The sequence below is a fragment of the Nicotiana tomentosiformis genome, chromosome 7 (assembly GCF_000390325.3).
Source record: "Nicotiana tomentosiformis chromosome 7, ASM39032v3, whole genome shotgun sequence".
Classification (NCBI taxonomy): domain Eukaryota; kingdom Viridiplantae; phylum Streptophyta; class Magnoliopsida; order Solanales; family Solanaceae; genus Nicotiana; species Nicotiana tomentosiformis.
In genome coordinates, this window is record NC_090818.1 from 95,626,378 (window position 1) to 95,647,824 (window position 21,447).

A 21,447-nucleotide genomic window follows, 5' to 3' on the forward strand; every position below is an offset into this window, starting at 1 on the left:
ATTATCTCTGCATGATTTGATCAAGAGATAGCAATCATAGTCTATGTTGTTGAACTCCAGGATATTGTTGTATCTTCATAAGTAAATAAATAGCCGGTCTCAGGTCGAAGTTTATGTGGATAAGATAAATAACCTGCATCCGCATAATTAATTAGGTGAATTGCATTCATTTGAATAGAACAAACTCATATTGATCATTCCTCGGAGGTATCTGAATATATGCTTAATACTATTTTGGTACTTTCTTGTTGGGGAATAACTAAATCTTACTAATAAGCTTATAGAGAAAGCTATATTCGCTCGAGTATAGTTTGCAAGATACATTAATGCCTCAGTTATACTAAGATATGATATTTCGGCACCAAGAATCTCTTCATCATTTTCATGAGGCCGAAATAAATCTTTCTTTATGTCAAGCGATCTTACAACTATTGGGGTACTCAATGAATGTTATATATTCATACAAAATTGCTTTAAAATATTCTCTATGTAAGTTGATTGATGGATAAAAACTCTATTTGTTAAATGCTCAATTTATAAGTCAAGACAAATATTTATCTTTATAAGATCTTTCATTTCAAACTCTTTCTTCAGATATTCTAATGCCCTTTAAAGCTCTTTATGAGTTCCAATAATATTCAAGTGATCTACATACGCAATAATTATGAAAAAATCAGATACAGACCTTTTATAAAGTCTGAAGGGCAAATCGAACTAGTTTTATACCCTTCAATTAATAGGTATTTGCTTAAACGATTATAACATATGTGCTCTGATTGTTTCAATCCGTATAAAGAATTCTGAAGCTTTATTGAACAAATTTTTCGGGAACCTCTATATGCTCCATACACTTTAATCCTTCAAGAATTTTCATAAAAGTTTTATAGTCCAATGAGCCATATAAATAGGTTGGACAACATCCAACGCATATCTAATTTCTAACTTCCAGACTAATAAGATGCTAAAAGTGATGTATCCACCTCAGGAGAATATATCTCCACATAATTAATGCCAGATCTTTGCAAAAATTTTGGTGTCACAATCCACGCTTTATATCTTACGACTTTATTTTTCTTATTTTATTTTCACACAAAAATCTATTTATACCGCACTGACATTATACCTTTAGGTATTCGAACTACGACAAAGGTTCAAATATACCCCTGTACTTTCAAAAATGGTCTAAGAATACCCCTCGTTATACTATTGGGTTATCTATACCCTAGCAGTCATACTTTGGGTTCAAATATACCCCTCATTTAAACGGAGGGACCGTGTCATCATCCTGTTAGCCAATTCTAAATATCTCCTAATTAATTAAAAAGACTCATTACCCATACCCGAAAAGCAATTTTCTAAAGCAAAATATTTTTTGTAAAACTTGAAAAAAACTGAAAGTTTTTTTACTAAAAAATGAAAAAAACGAAAAATATTTTCTAAAATAATATTTTTGTAAAAACTGAAAAATAATTTCTAAAGCAATATGTTTTGTAAAAACTAAAAAATAAAAACTGAAAAGCAATTTTCTAAAGCAATATTTTTGTAAAAAATAAAAAAATAAATATTTTCTTTTTTTTCAGTTTTTAGTTAAAAACATTCAATTTTTTTCAGTTTTTAATTGCTTTAGAAAATTATTTTTTAGTTTGTTTTCCAGTTTTTACAAAAGTGTTGTTTTAGAAAATATTTTTCGATTTTTTTAAAGCAGATTTTTTGTAAAAACTAGAAAAAAATATTTTCATTTTTTTCAGTTTTTTGTAAAAACAATTTTAGTTTTTGTCCAGTTTTTACAAAAAAAATAATTGCTTTAGAAAATTGCTTTTCGGGTATGGGTAATGGGTATTTTTAATTAATTAGGAGATATTTAGAATTGGCCAACAGGACATTGACACGTGTCCCTCCGTTTAAATGAGGGGTATATTTGAACCCAAAGTATGAATGCAGGGGTATAGATAACCCAATAGTATAACGAGGGGTATTCTTAGATCATTTTTGAAAATACAGGGGTATATTTGGACCTTCGTCGTTCGAACTATAGGTCCTAAAACTTCGCATTTTTTAAATGAAACTAATTTCACTCGTCTCTTTATTTTGGCCAATCATTTCTCTGTCTTCATTCTTCGATAAATTTTGGTTCAAGATCCTCATCTTGTTGCATTATTTCAACAATAACATTATAAGCAAAAATATTATCGATCGACTACTATATCATTTCAGTTCCATATTTTTCCTGTATAGATATTATTTATTGAGATCTATTCATTTTTATTACTTTCAGGCACCTGAATCTTTTCTGAGATTTTATTAATTTTTATGTCTCGAGGCTCTTCGTAAGCCATAGCCTCCATATGATAATCATCTTGATCGTGATTTGGTTTTTTTTTTTTTTTTGAGGATTTGTTTTTTAGAATTGATCTACCACGCTTCTGTCGTGGCTTAGACTCAACTCGAACTAGAGCTTTGCACATGGAATATGAGATTTAGTAACCTTTGGTAGGTTACTAAAATTTACGGTTTTAAAATTTTGTAATCGTATGTGTACCCATTCATATCGAGCTATAGGGAATACCATTACCTTAAGGTGGTCACATTATTCCTTCAAACTGGTCCATAATTCATATGGATCTTTCAGAGTTAAGTATTCAGTCTTTAACCCTTCGTTGAAATAATGACGAAAGAAATCATAACCTTCACTTTATCCTGGCTTGATGCTTCATTTTCTCGTATAATTGTTCTCAAGACCTTTAATATCGCGGTAAATTTCAGCATCAAAGACCGATGATAAATAATTCTTTTCGAAGATATCAAGTGCCATAAATTTAAGCTTTGATGAATTTGGCTTAGTGAAAACTCTCGCACAAAAAATTGGATTAGAAATAATAAGAACGATACTAATAAAAATATTTATTGTAGTTGTTGACGAAGACTAATTTAGAGTTTACTTTTAGCAACTAACGAAAAGAAGTATATGTAATTTTATACAAGTATTCCCGCTGCCTAAATAAGTTAACTTTTAATATTAGAACTTGTGATATCCACGCGGGTTACGTGGTCAAAATACTGCACTCATAAGAAAGTAACTAATTATTATTTTTATTAGTCTTTTTAGATAACAGAATGAAGAATTAATTCTAAAAGGAAATAACAATACTTACATAGTATATATTAATAAACAAATAGTTGAGTTTTTGTCTATCAAAAGAGCATAATTACGCTACAGGTAGAAGCACAAAGTACCACTAATTTTGTTCCTGTGAAAGCTTTCTTCCCATAACAGTAAATAAATAGAACTAGCACTGTATTTGCACTTATAGGGAAGTTCTGAAAATGGTAAAACTTGGTTATAAATACGTACCTAAAAGGAACTAGAGTCAACTCAAGGATAATGAAAATGAAAGTAGAGACTCGTGCTCATTACGTGTTATAAAATAACAATATTAGTCAGTGTATACAACTTTTTTTGATGATCTTATGATGTGTAACGACCTGACAGTCGTTTTATATATTTGCATTCTGTTTCCCCTTTTGATGCTGCACACATATGTAATTTTGGTTATATGACTTGCGGGGTTGATTGGTTTCGCTCCGGAAAGGTTTCGGGTTGATTTAGACCCTTTGGTTCTTGGTTTAGAGGTCTAAGTTAGAAATGTTAATCAAAATTTGACTTTTGTGAAAACGATCCCTGAACGGTATTTTGTTGGCTCCGATAGGTTCGTATTGTAATTTTGGACTTGAGCGTATGCCCGGAATCGAATTCGGAGGTCCGTGGGTTGATTTGTATTGTTTTGTCAAAAGTTGACAATTTGAGGTTTAGAAGATTTCTCAAGGTTGACCGTGGGTTGACTTTTGGCTATCGGTTCAGAATTTGGCTTCGGGACTTGGAATAGGTCAGTTATGCTATTTAGAACATGTCTGCAAAACTTGGTGTCATTTGGAGTTGACTTGATAAGATTCGGACGCTTGGTTGCAATTATAGACGTTCTTGAACTTTTCTTTGAAATTTATGCGTTTTGATGTCTGATTCGTAGTTTTAGACATTCTTTTGTGTCATAAACGCGCGAGCGAGTTCGTATGATATTTTTATACTTGTGTGGATATTTGGTTTGGAGCTCCGAGGATTCGGATGAGTTTCGGACGCGTTTCAGAATGGTTTTGAAATGAAATAGGATATTTGGTGTGCTAGTGCTTTGATGTCGCAATTGCGAGCACAAGCCTCGCAATTGCGAATAGGGCAGGGGTGGTCAGATGTCGCAAATGCGACTTTCACCTTCGCATTTGCGAAGACAGTGTATGCCTTGGTTGAGTCGCATTTTTGACCATTTGGTCGCTTTTGCGAAGAAAGTCAGCTTTGCAACTGCGAAGCCTTTGTAGTAATTGCGACATCTGAAGAGGCTGTCAGGGTTCGCAATTTCGATCCCTGTTCCGCAATTGCGAAGGTTCGCAAATGCGAACTCAAGGTCGTATTTGCGATATTTGCAGCTGAACAAAAAGGCTGGGAGTCTAGATTTCATATCATTTTCTCTCAAATCTGAACCTTGGACTTGGTAGGAGGCGATTTGGAGAGGGGATTTTCATCTACAAATATTGGGTAAGTGATTCTGATCAATTTTCAACTATATTTCATGATTATATCTTAAATTTAATATCAAAATTATGAGAATCAAAGAGAAATCATTGGGGATTGTTGTCAAAGTTTTGAAAAATAAAGATTTGAGTTTTGAGAGTAGATTTGGACTCGAATTTAAAAATAAAATACATATATGAACTTATGGGGTTATGGATAGTCGGAATCTATCCTTGGACCCGGGTTTTGACCGGGGGCCCCTGATTGACTTTTGTTGACATTTTAGAATATTTGTAAAGATCATAGCTTTATCTATTGTAATTGATTTCTCTTGCATTGTTTGCTGTTACTGAGTCATTGTTTTGTTAGATTTGAGCTGTGTGGAGGCAAATTTAGGAAAAAAGCTATTTTCGAGGGTTGGGTTGGCCTAGTTGAGATAAGTATCTTGTCTAACCTTGTGTGGGGGAACTACATCTTAGGATTTGGGTTGTTTGTGCTAATTGTATTATGTGGAGGACGTGTACATAAGGTGACGAGTGTATGCACGTGCTATATATGGTATTTTGATCGATTTAGACTTTTAGACTTCTTCCATGCATTTAATTGAATATTTTATAAGATGTTACACCTTTCACTGTTAAATTTCCTCTCACATGCTCTAATTGACGTTATTAGTATTTGTTCTATCTCTTGTTGTTGTAATTGCTCTCACATGCTTTATTTGAAGTTACTACCTCTCTTATTGTCTTGTTGCTCCTTTTATTGTTAAATTACTCTTACTTGAAGTCGTTATTTCATGGAATATCTTCTTGTTGGGTTATTAATGTTAAAGTTGTGGAAGTCATTATCACATTGAGGTTGAAGTTTTTAGTTGTTGAGATATCTTTCCTTGTTGAGTATTTATCATTCATTTTGTTGGTATTGAGATCTTTTTACACATTGTGATTGAGCCATGGTCTATACATTATGGTAACACTGGTATTATTTATATAACAATTCGATCGGTCGTTTTGAGCATTTTCTTTTCGTTTAGCTGTTTCAAGTCTTGAGTAGCTTCATATGATGTATTATCACTTATGTGAATCGTCGGTTTTGGTTTTCAGGTGATCCGGAGTTGATTTAGAAAAATAATTCTCAACTACAAAGTTTTAAGTTGGAAGAGTTGACCATATTTGAATTTTGTGTAGACCACTCCGAAATGGTATTTTGATGATTCCAATAACTTCGTATGGTGATTTTGGACTCAGGCATATGTCCGGATTTGAATTTGGAGGTCCGTAGGTTGATTCGGTGCAATTTTCAAAAGTTGAAAAGTTAAAGGTTTGGAAGGTTGAGAGGTTTGACCAGGGGTTGACTTTGTTGATATCGGACTCGGATTGCGATTTCGAGAGTTAGTATAGCTCTATTGTGACATTTAGAACTTGCATGCGAAATTTGAGGTCATTCCGAGTTGATTTAATATGATTCGGGGTAGGGTCATGAGGTGGATGTTGATTTGGAGATAGTTGGTGGTATTAGAGACTAAGTGGTTCGTATATGATTTCTACTCAGTGAAAGGTACATATTATCATTCAAGGCACTGAAGGAAGCGAGTTTGACTGTCACGAGGATGGACATGTGCTTAGTAGATGATATGAGGTATCTTATGATTAGTATTGTGCGAGCTATGAAGGTTGGTATTGTGGATCATCGGATGTTGTGTTCTATGGCTTCGCGCCAAGTGGGGGAGTCCACTATAGACGATCAGATTGCAGGGGTCATGTGTTATATCAGTTTTGGCCTGAGACGTATATGTAGTATTGAAGGGTTCCCCGAAATCTATTTATGATTAAAAGCTAAGATTTGCATGGGATAATGCTGGGACTTGCGGTATTTCTGCGTCATTAATAATTCTACATTTCAGTATTATAGAGGTTAGAGAAATAACTTCAGACTCATAGAAGGTCTTTTCAGAGTGGGTATCTCAGGTGCGACATTATAGGGTGATTCAGAGGAAATACAGTGGTTTATGAGCTTCTGGGCTATGTGGTTCATGATAGGATCTTCTGCATTGAGCTTTGATTTTGGGATCGTTGTGTACTGATAGGGTTCAAAGATTTCACCCTGAAGAAAAGTCGAGGAGGATCCGAAGAAATAGGTTAGCTCGGTGGTATTGGGTCAGTATATCAATAAAGGTAATTGGTCCTTTTGGGTGGTAATTCTTTACGGGTGTTTATTGCAATACTCCTGGGTTGGACGATTTGTATGACTTGATTGAGTTGGGGAAATTGGGTTCTGATAGCTTGATTATGTGCATACGGGTTTCGGAGAGTTCTCAATGGTGTAGACCACGGCTTGAGTCGGCTGATTGCTATTGGCATAAAGAATATGTTGTGCATTATGGTTTTCTCCTGGATTGATATCAGAAGTTAAGAGAATGCTGGCACTATTGGATATCGTATGTGAAGAGCGTGCATTTTAGGAGGACACCCTATGTTTTGACTTGCGGATGCTTGACTGGTGTAACGATGATCGCCTGGTTTTAGGGCTTCTGAGGTTCAGGTTTTGCTATGTGGCAAAAAAGGTCTATGTGGGTATTCTTCGTAAGACGATGGAGTATGAGTGATGTATCAACCATTGGAGTGGCGGGGGTTGAGATTAGGTGTGGAGATTATGGTATTATGCTATAATGGGTTGTGAAGTTATATAACTATTCGCACGCATGTTGTAATCCCATTCAGGCCTTATGGCGATATGGGTGAGATGGCCATCATAATATTTATTTGCTTATTGCACCTTAGTTGTGCCTGCGTTTCTCCATGTTGTACTTTACTAGTGAGTCCGAACATTTTTGCTCGATAGGTATCCCCATGTGGATTGATATATTTGGGATCGGGTTGCGCGCCGCAATAGAGTTATGTGGGATACCCTTCATTGTGTTTAATTCGTGATTTATTTTCCCTTTGTGAGATGAGTTAATGAAATTGAGTTTTTGTTGTTATATCTGTTGCTTTTGTTAGGTAGTCCTCGTACCTTGCTCTCTTTCTATTTTACTGCATATTAGAGTTATTGCTTGTTTGGTGTACGTACCGTGTTGTGTGAGAACCCATGTGGTTTTGGTGTGACTTGTCAGTTGGGCTGCTTGTATTGGTTTAGATGCGGTCTTTAGACCTGAGTTTTTCTCTATCGTATCGGGATGAGGAGTATTTGGAAGGATGATACCATATTTCCGTTAAGATTTAGGCAATGACCTCGTCGGATGAGAAGCTTCTTGACTTGTTTATTTCATGGGTGGTTATGAGTTTCTGCATGTGTCTTTTATCATTATCATCGTTGCGAAGGTCCAGAACAAGGTTTTATTCGATATGAAGTGTATTACCGGTACCAAGATTGTTATTGGACAGCTATGGTGGTCGAAAGTTATTACTACGGGTATTTGAGTTGTGTGGAATATCATGTGATTATACCTTGGGCAAAGTTTATGGCTCGATTCAGCTTGTTCAGGCATATACAGTGTATTGATGCGAGATTCGGGTCTTATGATGAGTTTTAGAAGTGGAGGATCAGGTTCTATGGTTTATAGACTAAGGATGAGGTGATATCTTCAGTTAAGTTGTGTTTCCAGGCTTACACGGATTGGGGTGACGTGGGATCACCCTTGGGTGTATGTATGGTAAACTCATGCAGTGATTTGATAGGTTTGGAACAACTCCTGGCACGTTCGAGTACGAACATATATTTAAGTGGGGGAGGATGTTATGACCCGACCAGTCATTTTAGGCATTTGCATTCCGTTTTGCTGTTTGAATTCTTAACTAGCTCCATATGATATATTATGACTTGTGTGAATCATTGATTTTGGTTTTCAGGTGATCTGAAGTTGAATTGGAAGAACAATTCTCAACTAGGAAGCTTTAAGTTGGAAGAGTTGACGAATTTTGACTTTTGTGTAGACAACTCCGGAATGGTATTTTGATGATTCCAATAATTTTGTACGGTGATTTTAGACTTAGGCGTATATCCGGATTTGGATTTGGAGGTCCTTAGGTTGATTTGGTGCATTTTGTCAAAATTTGAAAAGTTGAATGTTTGGAAGGTTGAGAGGTTTGACCATGGGTTGCCTTTATTGATATCGGACTCGGATTGCGATTCTAGAGTTAGTATAGCTCCGTTGTGTCATTTGGGACTTGCATGCAAAATTTGAGGTCATTCTGAGTTGATTTGATATAATTCGGCGCGAGTTATAGAAGTTGAAAGTTTGAAAGTTCATTAAGCTCGATTTGAGGTGAGATTCGTAGTTTTGATGTTGTTTGATGTGATTTGAGGCTTCGTGCAGGTCCGCGTTATGTTATGAAACTTGTTAGTATGTTCGGACAAGGTCTTGGGGACCCCGGGTGGGTTTCGGATGGGCTACAGACCATTTTGTCATGTTTTGAAATGCTGGTTCTATTATCTGGTTTTCTTTATCGCGTTCGCGTCGGTGGTAAAACATTCACATAGTGTAATTTGGAGGCAGGCGGTATTTCTTCTTCGTTTTCATGAATAGGAGATCGCATTCGCGAAGGTTGGAAGACTTTTGTCTTCACGTTCGCATGCAGTAGTCCGCGATCGCGCAGAGGTAAGGCGGGAAGGGAATCAGGCATTATTTCTCTTTGCGTTCGCGAGTACATAGACGCGTTCGCGCAGAGACTGAAGATCTTGGCCACCGCGTTCGTGACCTTTCTATCGCGTTCGCGAAGCACGATTTGGCAGCTGAAGGTTTTGTTGTTCGCGATCGCGACAAATATTCCACGATCGCGATGCATAATTCACCGAGCAGAATATAAGTACTATATTCGAGGGCTTTTGATATTTCATCACATTTTGAGATGGGAAACTCGAATTTGGGCAATTTTTGAAGCGATCTTCACCATTTGGATTGGGTTTTGAGTCGTTCGGAGGATGATTTGAGCGGGATGACGCTTCTAGTGTATCGATTGGGCTTGTTTGAGGTAAGTATCTTGTCTAACGTTGTGTGGGGAAAACTACCCTTAGGTTTTGGTGATGGTACTATTTGAATTATGTGGAAGACATGTACACGAGGTGACGAGTGTGTACACGGGCTTATATATAGTATTTGACCGGTGTAGACTTCTAGACTTCTTCCTTGCATTTAATTGTATTTGTCACCACATGTTATATCTTTTGTTATTGGATTTGCTCTTACGTTCCTTACTTGAAGTTGTTAGTACATGTTCTATCTTTTATTGTCAAGTTTACTACTTACCTGCTTTAATTATTAATTGCAATTACTTGCTGAATTCATGCCTTATCCATTACGTGCCTTAATTGTTAATTGATTCTTTGTAATTGTACCTTTATTCATGAACCATCATTACTTGCTATTTGACTTTGTGAGTCTTCATGTAAATATTTTATCCGCTCGTGACCTTCTTTGTTTAGTTCTTTATTTCGTTTAATACTGCGATACATCGTAGTTGGTTGTAGTTCGTTTGCTTAATTTATATTGTTTGAGGATTGGGTTGCACGCCACAACGGTATTGAAATGATATGAAAATATATGATATGAAGCGATAAGGATGGATGATATGATATAGGTGGGATCAGGTTGCATGCCACAACGAATATTGTTATTATTGTGTGGGATCGGGTTGCACTCCGCAAGAGATATTATTATTAATGTGTGGGATCTGGTTGCACGCTGCAACAAATATTATTATTGTTGTGTGGGATCAGGTTGCACGCCGCAAGAAATATTGTTATTATTGTGTGGGATCGAGTTGCACGCCGCAACGGATATTGTTATTATTGTGAGGTATCGGGTTGCATGCCGCAACAGGTTGATATGTTGTAATTGTTTGTGAAAGTAAAGTACATCTCGGTTGTTATTCTGGTATTAGAACTATGTCGACTTCTTGTGTGAGCCATGCATCCTACGTGAATTATTGTAATACTTCAATGTGTCAATTTGTGCTTCTGTGGTTACTTGGTGAATTGATTTTCAAGATGAATTTACTACGCGGAGTCATTATGTCATACCCTGTTGAGTTGTTGGTAACATAACGATTTTAAATAAAAGAATTATGAACCTGCTTGCCTTATGTGTCTTAAGTTAAAACTTGTTATTTCACTCGATACTTTAGTATTCTTAATGGTTATCATATTTTACTTTGATTGATTTCTCAAATTAAACTCCTTACCTTGTCTGATGTTTTTACTTTACTTAAAAATCGTTATTATATTTTATTTTAACAAATTTTATATTTAATTCAGTAACTTATCTGATGCTTCGTTTTATAAAAAAAAATATTGTTTTCTTTACCCAAATGATTTCTAAATTAAACTCATTTGATACCATATATTGTATAATTGTACCTTATTTCACTGTATTTGGTTTCCATAATAAACTCATTTTCTCATTTGATTCCCTACTTTATTCAAGATTGTTATTATGCCTTATTGTATATAAATAAATCTCTCGAGCATTTTATTTAGCATTTGACATGGATACAATGTACATGATAGCACATGGACTTTGCCGTGCGAAAGTGATTTGGAAAATGTGGGCACGAGGTGCCATGCGTGCAAGATTCAGAATTGTGGCTTATGATTTATGGTTACGAGATATGGTGCCTCGGAGAAATTCTTGTTGTGTATCATGTGTTGGAGGGACTTGATTACTTGAAAAGGGGAATTTGTTTCCCCAAATTGATCTCATTCATATTTTTACTGTGTGCTGATTACTTTGCTGCTTCATCACATGTTTACTTCTTGCTGTCAATTATGCGTATATTAATCCCTTGTTGGTTTTATATTGACAATCTTTACGCTATTAGCTTTATATTGATATCCTTTCCATTGCTAGTTTATGTTAATAACTTGCACAAATTTTGTGTCTAGTGAGTGTCTCGACTTACTTCGTCACTACTCCATCGAGATTAGTCTTGATACTTACTGGGTACCGCTGTGGTGTACTCATGCTACGCTTTCGCACATTTTTGTGAAGATGCAGGTACTTCTGATAGAGTTGGTATTCAGACTTATGTCTGCGTGACTGGAGACTTCAAAGTATACCTGCTTGATGTACACAGGCCTCGGAGTCACCTTCTGTTGTCTTTCATTTCCACGGTTAACCATTATTCTGAGGCAGTGATGTAGTTGATATTCCTTGTTACTCTTAGGAAAGCTTATGACTTGTACTACCGGTTTTAGGATTGTATGACCGATGTTGGCTTAGCTATGTTGTTTCAGTAATTATTTAATGTATTGCAGTTAAGTTAGATAAATTCTATTAATAATTAACATGTGTTAGGCTTACCTAGTCTTAGAGACTAGGTGCCATCACGACATCCTAAGGTGAGAAATTGGAGTCGTGACAGTTAATTTTGGCAAGTTGTGGCATATGGGAACTTGTGGTGCAAGTTATTATTATGTTATGATATTTATATGCATGTAGTGGTATAAGAATAGGGGTTGATATGCATGTGGTGAGATAAGGTAGGATTTATACGCGTGTTGCTAGTAAGGGAATTACTTGAAGCCACGCGGTGAGATAAGGGGGCTAAAACGCATGTAGCTATTTCGGAAAAAATATTTTTAAAAATAAATGCAAGGCTCACGCGGTGATATAAGGAAAGATTGTGATTGAAATTATGAAATGTGGATATGAGGCGTGGTACCTCGGTTGTGATTCCTGTTGTACATTCCATGTTAAAAAAAGCTTGTTGGTCGGACAATTCTTGTTGATTTCTTCATTGTCTTACTTGTATTTTTCCGTATTTGATTACTTGTTGTTCTAATTATGTGTTTGCTTCTCGTTGCCTTTTTTTCCTTAAATTATATTATTAGCCTACATTATTATACTACTTTGTTATCATTCATTTCCTCGTTCCCCGTTAGTGGTCTTTATTATACTCTGTTTAGTTTATCTTGTCCTAGTAGGTGTCTTGACCTGGCCTCGTCACTACTCTACCGAGGTTAGACTTGATACTTACTAAGTACCGTTGTGGTGTACTCATACTACGCTTCTACACATTTTTGTGTAGATCTAGGTACATCTGCGCCAGTGAGTGATTAGCTATTTTCGGAGACATCAAGGTACACATGCTCGACGTTCGCAGACCTCAAAGTCACCTTCTACTTTTAGATTTTCTACTGTTTATTTTCTGTTCCAAAGTAGTATTGTATTTCGAGACTATTAGTACACTCTTGTAGAGCTTATGACTAGGTTCCACCAGGTTTTGGGGAAGTTATTGATAGTTGTACCATTTGAGTTTATTTTGACATCTTAATAACTTAATTTGATGTTTACGTTATTATTTCTACTATTTCTCAATGTATGTTATGCTTACCTAGTCTTAGAGACATGGGGCTATCACGACATCCTAAGGTAGAAAATTCGGTCGTGACAAGTTGGTATTCGAGCTCTAGGTTCATAGGTGTTATGAGTCATAAGCAAGTTTAGTAGAGTCTTGCGGATTGGTACGGAGACGTCTGTACTTATCTTCGAGAGGCTACAAAATTGTTAGGAAATTCCACTTATTTGATTCAGTATCGTGTGAATTTGTTGACTTCGAAATCTAAATCTTTGTCTTTCTATTCTCTCACAGATAGTGAGGACACGTACTGCTGGATCCGATGATCATACACCCGCACTCCCTGCTAGAGCCGCGAGAGGACGGGGCCGGGGTAGAGGCCGAGGATGGGCACGTGTTGCATCCAAAGCATCTGCCCAAGCATCGACTGAGGAGCCGCCGGTAGCTCCGTTTGGGGGACGTGCTGCATCCAGAGCACAGTTTTTGAGCATGTTTGGCATTGTAGCTCAGGTGAGATTGATTCCCCTTGCACCAGCCACATCATTGGCCGGGAGAGGAGCTCAGACTCCCGCGGCCCATACTCCAGAGCAGCGGGTCCACATTGATCAGGTCCTAGGTGTCATGCTATCACAGCTCGTTATACCGGTTCAACTTGAGGTTAGGCCAGAGGCATCTGAGGAGGAGAAGATGAGACTTTAGAGGTTTAAGAAGTATGATCCTGCTACTTTTAGTGGCACAACTACTAATGATGCGCATGGTTTTCTAGAGAAGTGCCGTTGTATTCTATGCACCATGGCTATTGTGGAGGTGAGCAGAGTTGCTTTTACTACATTTCAGCTGTCAAGAGTAGCGTATTGGTGGTGGAAAGCTTACGAGGAGGGAAGGCCAGCTGATGCAGCCCCACTCATTTGGGATCACTTTTCAGACATGTTTTTGAGAGAGTGTGTTCCCCAGACCCTTCGTGATGCTTGGCGCATCGAGTTTGAGCAGCTGCATCAGGGGACTATATCAGTGTCAGAGTATGCTATCAGATTTAGTGAGTTATGCTTACATGCACCTGCCTTTGTTTCTACAGGCAGAGAGCGAGTCCGCAGATTCATCGAGGGGCTCGACTATGGTCTTAGATTCAGTATGGCTCGAGAGTTGGAGATGGATACTCTGTATCAGCAGGTGGTAGAGATCGCATGGAGGTTGGAGGGTATGCGGGGTCTTGAGATAGAGGACAGGAAGGCCAAGAGGCCTCGAGATTCGGGTGGATATAGTGGTGCCCGCGCTCCAGTTGCAGCCCGTCATGCCCATCTTGCTCAACCACTATCTAGTGCACCTCCTGCATGGGGTGCCTTCAGCCGTCAGTCAAGCCGACCAGGCCAAGATCAGTTTCAGCAACCATGTCCACCGAGAGCTTGTGTTTTGTGTGGTGATACCAGACATATGGTGAGGGACTACCCCAGACTTAGGAGGGGTGCACCTCCACAGACTACACATGCTCTACGGATTCCACAGAGTCCATAGGGTTCGCAGGCCATGGTTGCCACTCCACCTGCCCCACCTGCTACGGGCGGAGGTCAGGCGGGTAGAGGTCGCCTTAGAGGGGGAAGCAAGGCATGTTTCTATGATTTTCCTGATAGGACGGAGGCGGTTGCATCGGATGCTATCAACACATGTATGGTTCCGGTTTGTCATAGAGATGCATCGATCTTATTTGATTTGGGATTCACTTATTCATATGAATCATATTACTTTGCTCCATATTTGGATATATCACGTGATTCTTTGAGTGCTCATGTATATGTGTCCACGTCTAAAGGGGATTCTATTTTTGTGGATCGTATGTATCGGTCATGTTTAGATGTTATTGGTGGTTTTAAGATCAGAGTTGATCTATTGTTACTCAATATGGTAGACTTTGATATGATGTTGGCCATGGATTGATTGTCGCCTTATTACGCTCTTCTGGATTGTCACGCCAAGACTGTGACATTGGCTATGCCAGGTTTATCTCGGTTGGAGTGGAAGGGTACATTGGATTATATTCCTAGCAGAGTTGTGTCCTTTATTAAGGCACACCAGATGGTTGAGAAGGGGTGTGAAACATATCTAGCCTTTGTGAGAGATAACAGTGCTGATACTCCTATTGTTGAGCCAGTTCTGGTAGTAAGAGATTTCGCAGCTGTGTTCCCAGCAGACCTTCCAGGCATGCCGCCCGATAGAGATATCGATTTCGCAAAAGTTGCTTGATAAGGGTTTCATCTGGCCTAGTGTGTATGCTTGGGGTTCTCTGGTTCTATTTGTGAAGAAGAAGGATGGTTCTATGCGGATATGTATGATTATAGGCAGTTGGACAAGGTTATAGTGAAGAACCAGTACCCATTACCACGAATATATGATTTATTTGACCAACTTCAGTATGCTAGAGTATTCTCAAAGATTAGTCTGAGATTAGGGTATCACCAGTTAAAGATTCAGGACTCGGACATCCCTAAGACTGCTTTCAGGACTCAGTATGGTTACTATGAGTTTCTAGTGATGTCATTTGAGCTGACCAACACCCCAGCATCATTTATGCATCTGATGAACAGTGTATTCCTACCATATCTCGATTCTTTTGCCATCGTATTTATTAAGGACATCTTGGTGTACTCCCACAGTCAGGAGGATCATGAGCAGCATTTGAGGGTCGTGCTCCAGACCTTGAGAGAGAAGAAGTTATATGCAAAATTCTCAAAGTGTGAGTTCTGGCTTAATTCGGTGGTGTTTTTGGGTCATGTGGTGTCTAGTGAGGGGATCAAGGTAGATCTAAAGAAGATTGAGGCAGTATAGAGTTGGCCCAGACTGTCTTCGGCCACTGAAATTCAGAGTTTTCTTGGTTTGGCCAGATATTGTCGCTATTTTATGGATGGTTTCTTGTCCGTTGCGACACCTTTGATCAGATTGACCCAGAAGGGTGCTCCATTCAGATGGTTCAACATAGTTTCAAAAGCTCAAGACTTCCTTGACCATGACTCCAGTTCTAGATTTGCCTTTAGCATCAAGGTCATATACGGTTTATTGTGAAGCTTCGGGGATTGGTATTGGGTGTGTCTTTATGCAGGATGGTAGGGTAACTGTTTATGCTTCATGCCAATTGAAGCCCCATGAGAAGAACTAACCCGTTCATGATCTAGAGTTAGCGGCTATTACTCATGCATTAAAGATTTGGAGGCATTATCTCTACGGCATGTCTTGCGAGGTATTCACAGATCATCAAAGTTTACAACACTTATTCAAGCAAAACGATCTGAACTTGAGGCAGCGGAGGTGGTTAGAGATGTTAAAAGACTATGGTATCACTATTTTGTATCATATCGGGAAGGCCAATGTGGTGGCCGATGCCTTGAGTAGGAAGGTGGAGAGTATGGTTAGCCTTGCGTATATTATAGCTATGGAAAGACCATTTGCATTGAATGTTCGGGCTTTGACAAACCAGTTTATTAGATTGGATGTTTTGGATCCCAGCCGGGTTCTTGCTTGCGTGGTTTCTCGATATTCCTTCTATGAGCACATTAGAGAGCGTAAGTGTGACTACCCCTATTTGCTTGTTCTTAAGGACACAGTGCAGCACGATGATGCTGAGGAGGTTTCTATCGAAGATGACAGGGTGTTGCGGATGTAGGGCCAAGTGAATTGATCCTTGAGGAGGCCCACAACTCGCAATACTCCATTCATCTGGGTAGCGCTAAGATGTATCATGATTTGAGGAAATACTATTAGTGGAGAAGAATGAAAAAAGATATAGTGGAGTATGCGGCTCGATGCTTGAGCTGTCAGCAGGTGAAGTACGAGCATTAGAGGTCGGGTGGTTTGCTTCATAGACTTGAGATTCCCTAGTGAAAATGGAAGCGTGTTACCATGAACTTTGTTGTTGAGCTCCCACGGAGTTTGAAAAAATTTGACGCAATGTGGGTGATTGTGGATAGGCTGACCAAGTCGGCACATTTATTCCCAGTGGTGACTACCTATTCTTTAGAGCAGCTGGCTCAAATCTATATCCGTGAGATTGTTCGTCTCCATGGTGTGCCTGTGTCCATTATCTCCGACCCGGGCACGCAGTTCACATCGCATTTTTGGAGAGCTATGCAACATGAGTTAGGCACACGAGTTGAGTTGAGTACAACATTTCATCCCTAGATGGACGGGCAGTTTGAGCGCACCATTCAGATTTTGGAGGATATGCTATTCTCCTGTGTTATGGATTTCGGGGGTTCATGGGATCAGTTCCTACCGCTTGCTAAGTTCGCCAACAACAACAACAACTACCGATCGAGTATTCAGATGGCTCCTTATGAGGCCCTATATGGGAGACAATGCCGCTCTCCGGTTGGTTGGTTTGAGCTTGGAGAGGCTAGGTTGTTGGGCACCTATTTGTTTCGGGATGCCTTGGAGAAAGTCAAGTTGATTTAGAATCGTCTTCGTATAGCATAGTCTATACATAAAGGTTATGCCAATCGGAAGGTTCGTGATGTAGCATTTATGGTGGGATAGAGAGTTTTGCTGCGGGTTTCACCCATGAAAGGTGTGATGAGATTCGGGAAGAAGGGCAAGTTGAGCCCTAGGTTTATTGGTCCTTCCAAGATCCTTGAGAGAGTAGGGGAGATGTCCTACAAGATTGCATTGCCACACAACCTATTGGTTGTCCACCCGGTGTTTCATGTTTTCATGCTCTGAAAGTATTATGGTGATCCATCCCATGTATTAGACATCAGCTCAATCCAATTGGACAAGGACTTGACTTATGTTGAGGAGCCGGTGGTTATCTTGGACAGACAGGTTCGGAAGTTGATTTCAAAGAACATTGCTTCAGTGTCGGTTCAATGGAGGGGTCATCCGGTCTAGGAGGTCACCTGGGAGATCGAGCACAACACGCGGAGTCACTATCTTCACCTTTTTATCACTTCAGGTATGTCATTATGCACGTTCGAGGACAAATGTTTGTTTTAAAAGAGGAAGAATGTAACGACCCAACCGGCCATTTTGTGTATTTGCGCCCCATTTCCCCTTTTGATGCTTCACACATGTGTAATTTTGGTTTTATCACTTGCAGGGTAGATAGGTTTCAATCTGGAAATGTTTCGGGTTGATTTGGACCCTTTGGTTCTTGGTTTAGAGGCCTAAGTTAGAAATATTGATCAAAATTTGACTTTTGTGAAAAATCCCACAGAATGATGTTTTGTTGGCTCTAATAGGTCCGTATCATAATTTTGGACTTGGGAGTATGCCTGTAATCGAATTTGGAGATCAGTGAGTTAATTTGTGTTGTTTTGCCGAAACTTGGAATTTGAGATTTAAAACATTTCTCATGTTTGACTGTAGGTCGAATTCTGTCTATCGGGTTTAGAATTTGGTTTTGGGACTTGCAATAGGTTCGTTATGCTATTTAGAACTTGTATGCAAAATTTGGTGTCATTTGGAGTTGACTTGATAAGATTCAGACATTTGGTTGTAATTCTAGAGGTTCTTGAACTTTTCTTTGAATTTCATACGTTTTGACATTTGATTAGTAGTTCTAGACATTATTTTTATGTTTTGATCGGGCGAGCGAGTTTGTGTGTTGTTTTTATACTTGAGTGGCTGTTTGGTTCGGAGCCCGAGAGCTCGGATGCATTTCGGATGTGTTTCGGAATGGTTTTGAATTGAAACAGAATTTTTGGTGTACTGGTACTCATATGTCGCTATTGCGAGTACCAGCCTCACAATTTCCAAGGGGGAAGGGATGGTCAGATGACGCAAATGCGACTTTCCCCTTCGTATTTGCGAAGATAGTGTAGGCATGGGTTAGGTCGCATTTGCGACCTTTTGGTCGCTTTTGCAAAGAAATTCAGCTTCGCAATTGTGAAGCCTTTGTCGGAATTGCGACATCTGAAGTGTTAGGTTTTAGTTTTAATGATGAAAAATAATATAATTGCTTTTGGCATAGGGACTCAAGGAAATCAACCAAGATCGAAGTGCACAAAGAGAAACAATCAAAGCTGAAGGAAGAAATCAATCAAAGATTGATTGAAGCATTCAAAAGGAAAAGAAGTACTGACGATCCGTTGAGATAATCAATCCGTGATTGATTGAAGAGTTAAAAAGGAAAAGAAGCATTGAATATCCGGCAAGATAATCAATCAGTAGCTATTACTGGAAGGACCCAGAATTAAGGAGCAAATCCGGCGCTATGAAGACTTAAAAATGGAAAGCTGTCAAAGTCCACACATCAAGGAAGAGTAACGGGAATTAACCTTATTCTTGAAAAAAAATCAATTTCTTTCCAAGGATCAAATCTCTTGGGTTGGAAAATCTCTTTAGTAACGGTCTCCTATAAAGTATTGATATGCAACCTTAAGTCTTAGAGAGACATACTTTGATCAAACCAATTACCCTCTCTTTGTTCTACTTCAAACAAACATTGTAGCTCTACTAGATCTACTGTGTAACAAGTTAGAGAAGAAAGATAGAAAAATACTGGTGAGGCATTGTATCAAGAAAAGATGAGTGACATAGAAACTGAGCTATTGGTGTAAACTACACCATTCACTTTCTACTCAAGAAACTCAATCACTGAAAGAGAACTTCCTTGCAACCCAAAGGGACTGTACTAGGATTCACATTGAATCCGAACCAATATAAAAACTCTGGTGTCTTTAATTCCTGCATTTTACCTCTGTATTTTAATTCTGCACTTCTTATTATCTCGCTATTACATCTAGTCGACTAATTGGAAAACTAGTCAACTTATAATAATTAATTTTAAAATAAGCAATTCACCCCCTCCCGTACTTTCAATTGGTATCAGAGCAAGGCTCACATTTTTCTTTTGTTTAAGAGCTTGTGAGAAAAGATCATGACTAATCAAGTTATTATCAGATTACTCTTCCAAGAAGAAACATCGCAAGTGAGGCCACCATATTTCAATGGACAATATTTCTATCACTGGAAAGTGCGTATGGAAATATACGCAAAGTCTTATGATGTCAAGGTCTGGCGAGTTATCAAAAAGGGGAACTATCCTCTGTCGGCTGCTGCTCAACAACCTGCTGATCCTGAAGATATAGATGAATATACTGATGAACAAATGGCAGTTGTGCAAGTTAATGCTAAAGCAAGGAATCTGCTTTATAATGCTATAAGTGGTGAGGAATATGAGAAAATCTCCAGTTGCGATACAACCAAAGAGATGTGGGATAAACTTGAAGTTACTTATGAGGGAATCAATAAAGTGAAAGAAACCTATATCAACATGTTGGTTCATGACTTCGAACTCTTCCAGATAAAAGAAGGAGAATCCATTGAAGAGATTTTTGCCAGATTTAGCAAAACCATTAGCGATCTAAAAGCTTTTGGCAAACCATACTCAAGTGGTGATCAAGTTAGGAAAATTCTGAGAAGTCTACCCACTACTTGGCAGACAAAAGTGGTTACACTTGAATCACAGGATTTGAACAAATTATCATACGATGAACTTCGAGGAAAAATTATAGTCTTCGAGAAAACTCATCTCAAGAAAACAAACCAAGAAGAAAATAAGAAAATAATTGCTTTCAACGCTACAACCAAAAGAGCAGACAATGATATTGATGACGACCCTGAAGCTCTTCAAGAAGAAATTGCCATGGTATCAAGGAACATGGACGGTTTAATGAGGAGATATAGGAATAAAAGAAGAGGCAGGATACCACCCATGAGAACTAGGCAATATAACGAACAAGACAAAAATGATGGCAAATGCTATGGGTGTGGAAGATTTGGGCATTTTCAAGATGAGTGTCCTGATCTTAAAAGAAAGGTTTCCAGAGGTTTTAACAAGAACAAATCATTTGGAAACTCGAGTGATGAAGACAGTTCAGAACACGAAGAAATAGCAAATCTATATTTCATGACAATTCTGGAAAATGACATGAACAAACTCTCAGGGTGCTAGACAAATGAGGACACTTCAGATGACGAATACGAAGATGACAATGAGAACTGTTTCATGGCGCGAGGTGAAACAAGCAAGGTAAGATCTTATAACTATGAAAGATGTAATGAATTGCAAGATATTCTTGACCTTACTTTGAAAGAGTCTCAAAAAATGATGAATGAACTAAAGAGATTCAACAAAGAAGTAAAAGACTGGAAACTCAAGCTTGAAGTATGCGAAATTGAAAATGAAGTACTTCAAGATGAGTTTCAGGAATTGCAAATGTGACTCAATGGCATGCGCAAATCCACCAGTCATAGTTATGTCAAGTCGAACCAGGCGACTTACAAGTCAACTAGAGAAGGACCAGCCAGAACAGAGTCCACTAGTACTATCACAAATGAAATATCGAAAAATAGATTAGGACTTACGTGTCACTACTGTAACAAAAGTGGACATAAATATTCTTTTTGTCGATTTTGTAAATCAAATATCTTAGGATGGATTTGGAAACACAAAAATAATCCTGAGTCCAGTAATACTAACCAACAAGGACCCAAGCAAGCTTGGGTACCTAAAAGGAAGTGATAATTATGTTTTGCAGGAACACCACAGAAGGAGTCGTAAAGAAAAATGGTACTTAGATAGTGCGTGTTCCAGTCACATGACAG

General features: G+C 38.4%; 3 protein-coding genes across 3 annotated transcripts; all 3 read left to right on the forward strand.

Moving 5' to 3' along the window:
- The first annotated feature begins 13,647 nt into the window (after positions 1-13,647).
- On the forward strand, positions 13,648-14,367 carry LOC138896047 (uncharacterized). Its single transcript, XM_070180823.1, has one exon. The coding sequence runs from the start codon at positions 13,648-13,650 to the stop codon at positions 14,365-14,367; it is 720 nt and encodes a 239-aa protein (XP_070036924.1).
- Positions 14,368-16,162: 1,795 nt separating this feature from the next.
- LOC138896048 (uncharacterized) lies at positions 16,163-16,507 on the forward strand. The gene has a single exon (XM_070180824.1). The coding sequence runs from the start codon at positions 16,163-16,165 to the stop codon at positions 16,505-16,507; it is 345 nt and encodes a 114-aa protein (XP_070036925.1).
- Positions 16,508-19,717: 3,210 nt separating this feature from the next.
- Positions 19,718-20,794, forward strand: LOC138896049 (uncharacterized). Its single transcript, XM_070180825.1, has one exon. It carries the CDS (start codon positions 19,718-19,720, stop codon positions 20,792-20,794), a length of 1,077 nt encoding a protein of 358 aa, XP_070036926.1.
- The last annotated feature ends 653 nt before the right edge of the window (positions 20,795-21,447 follow it).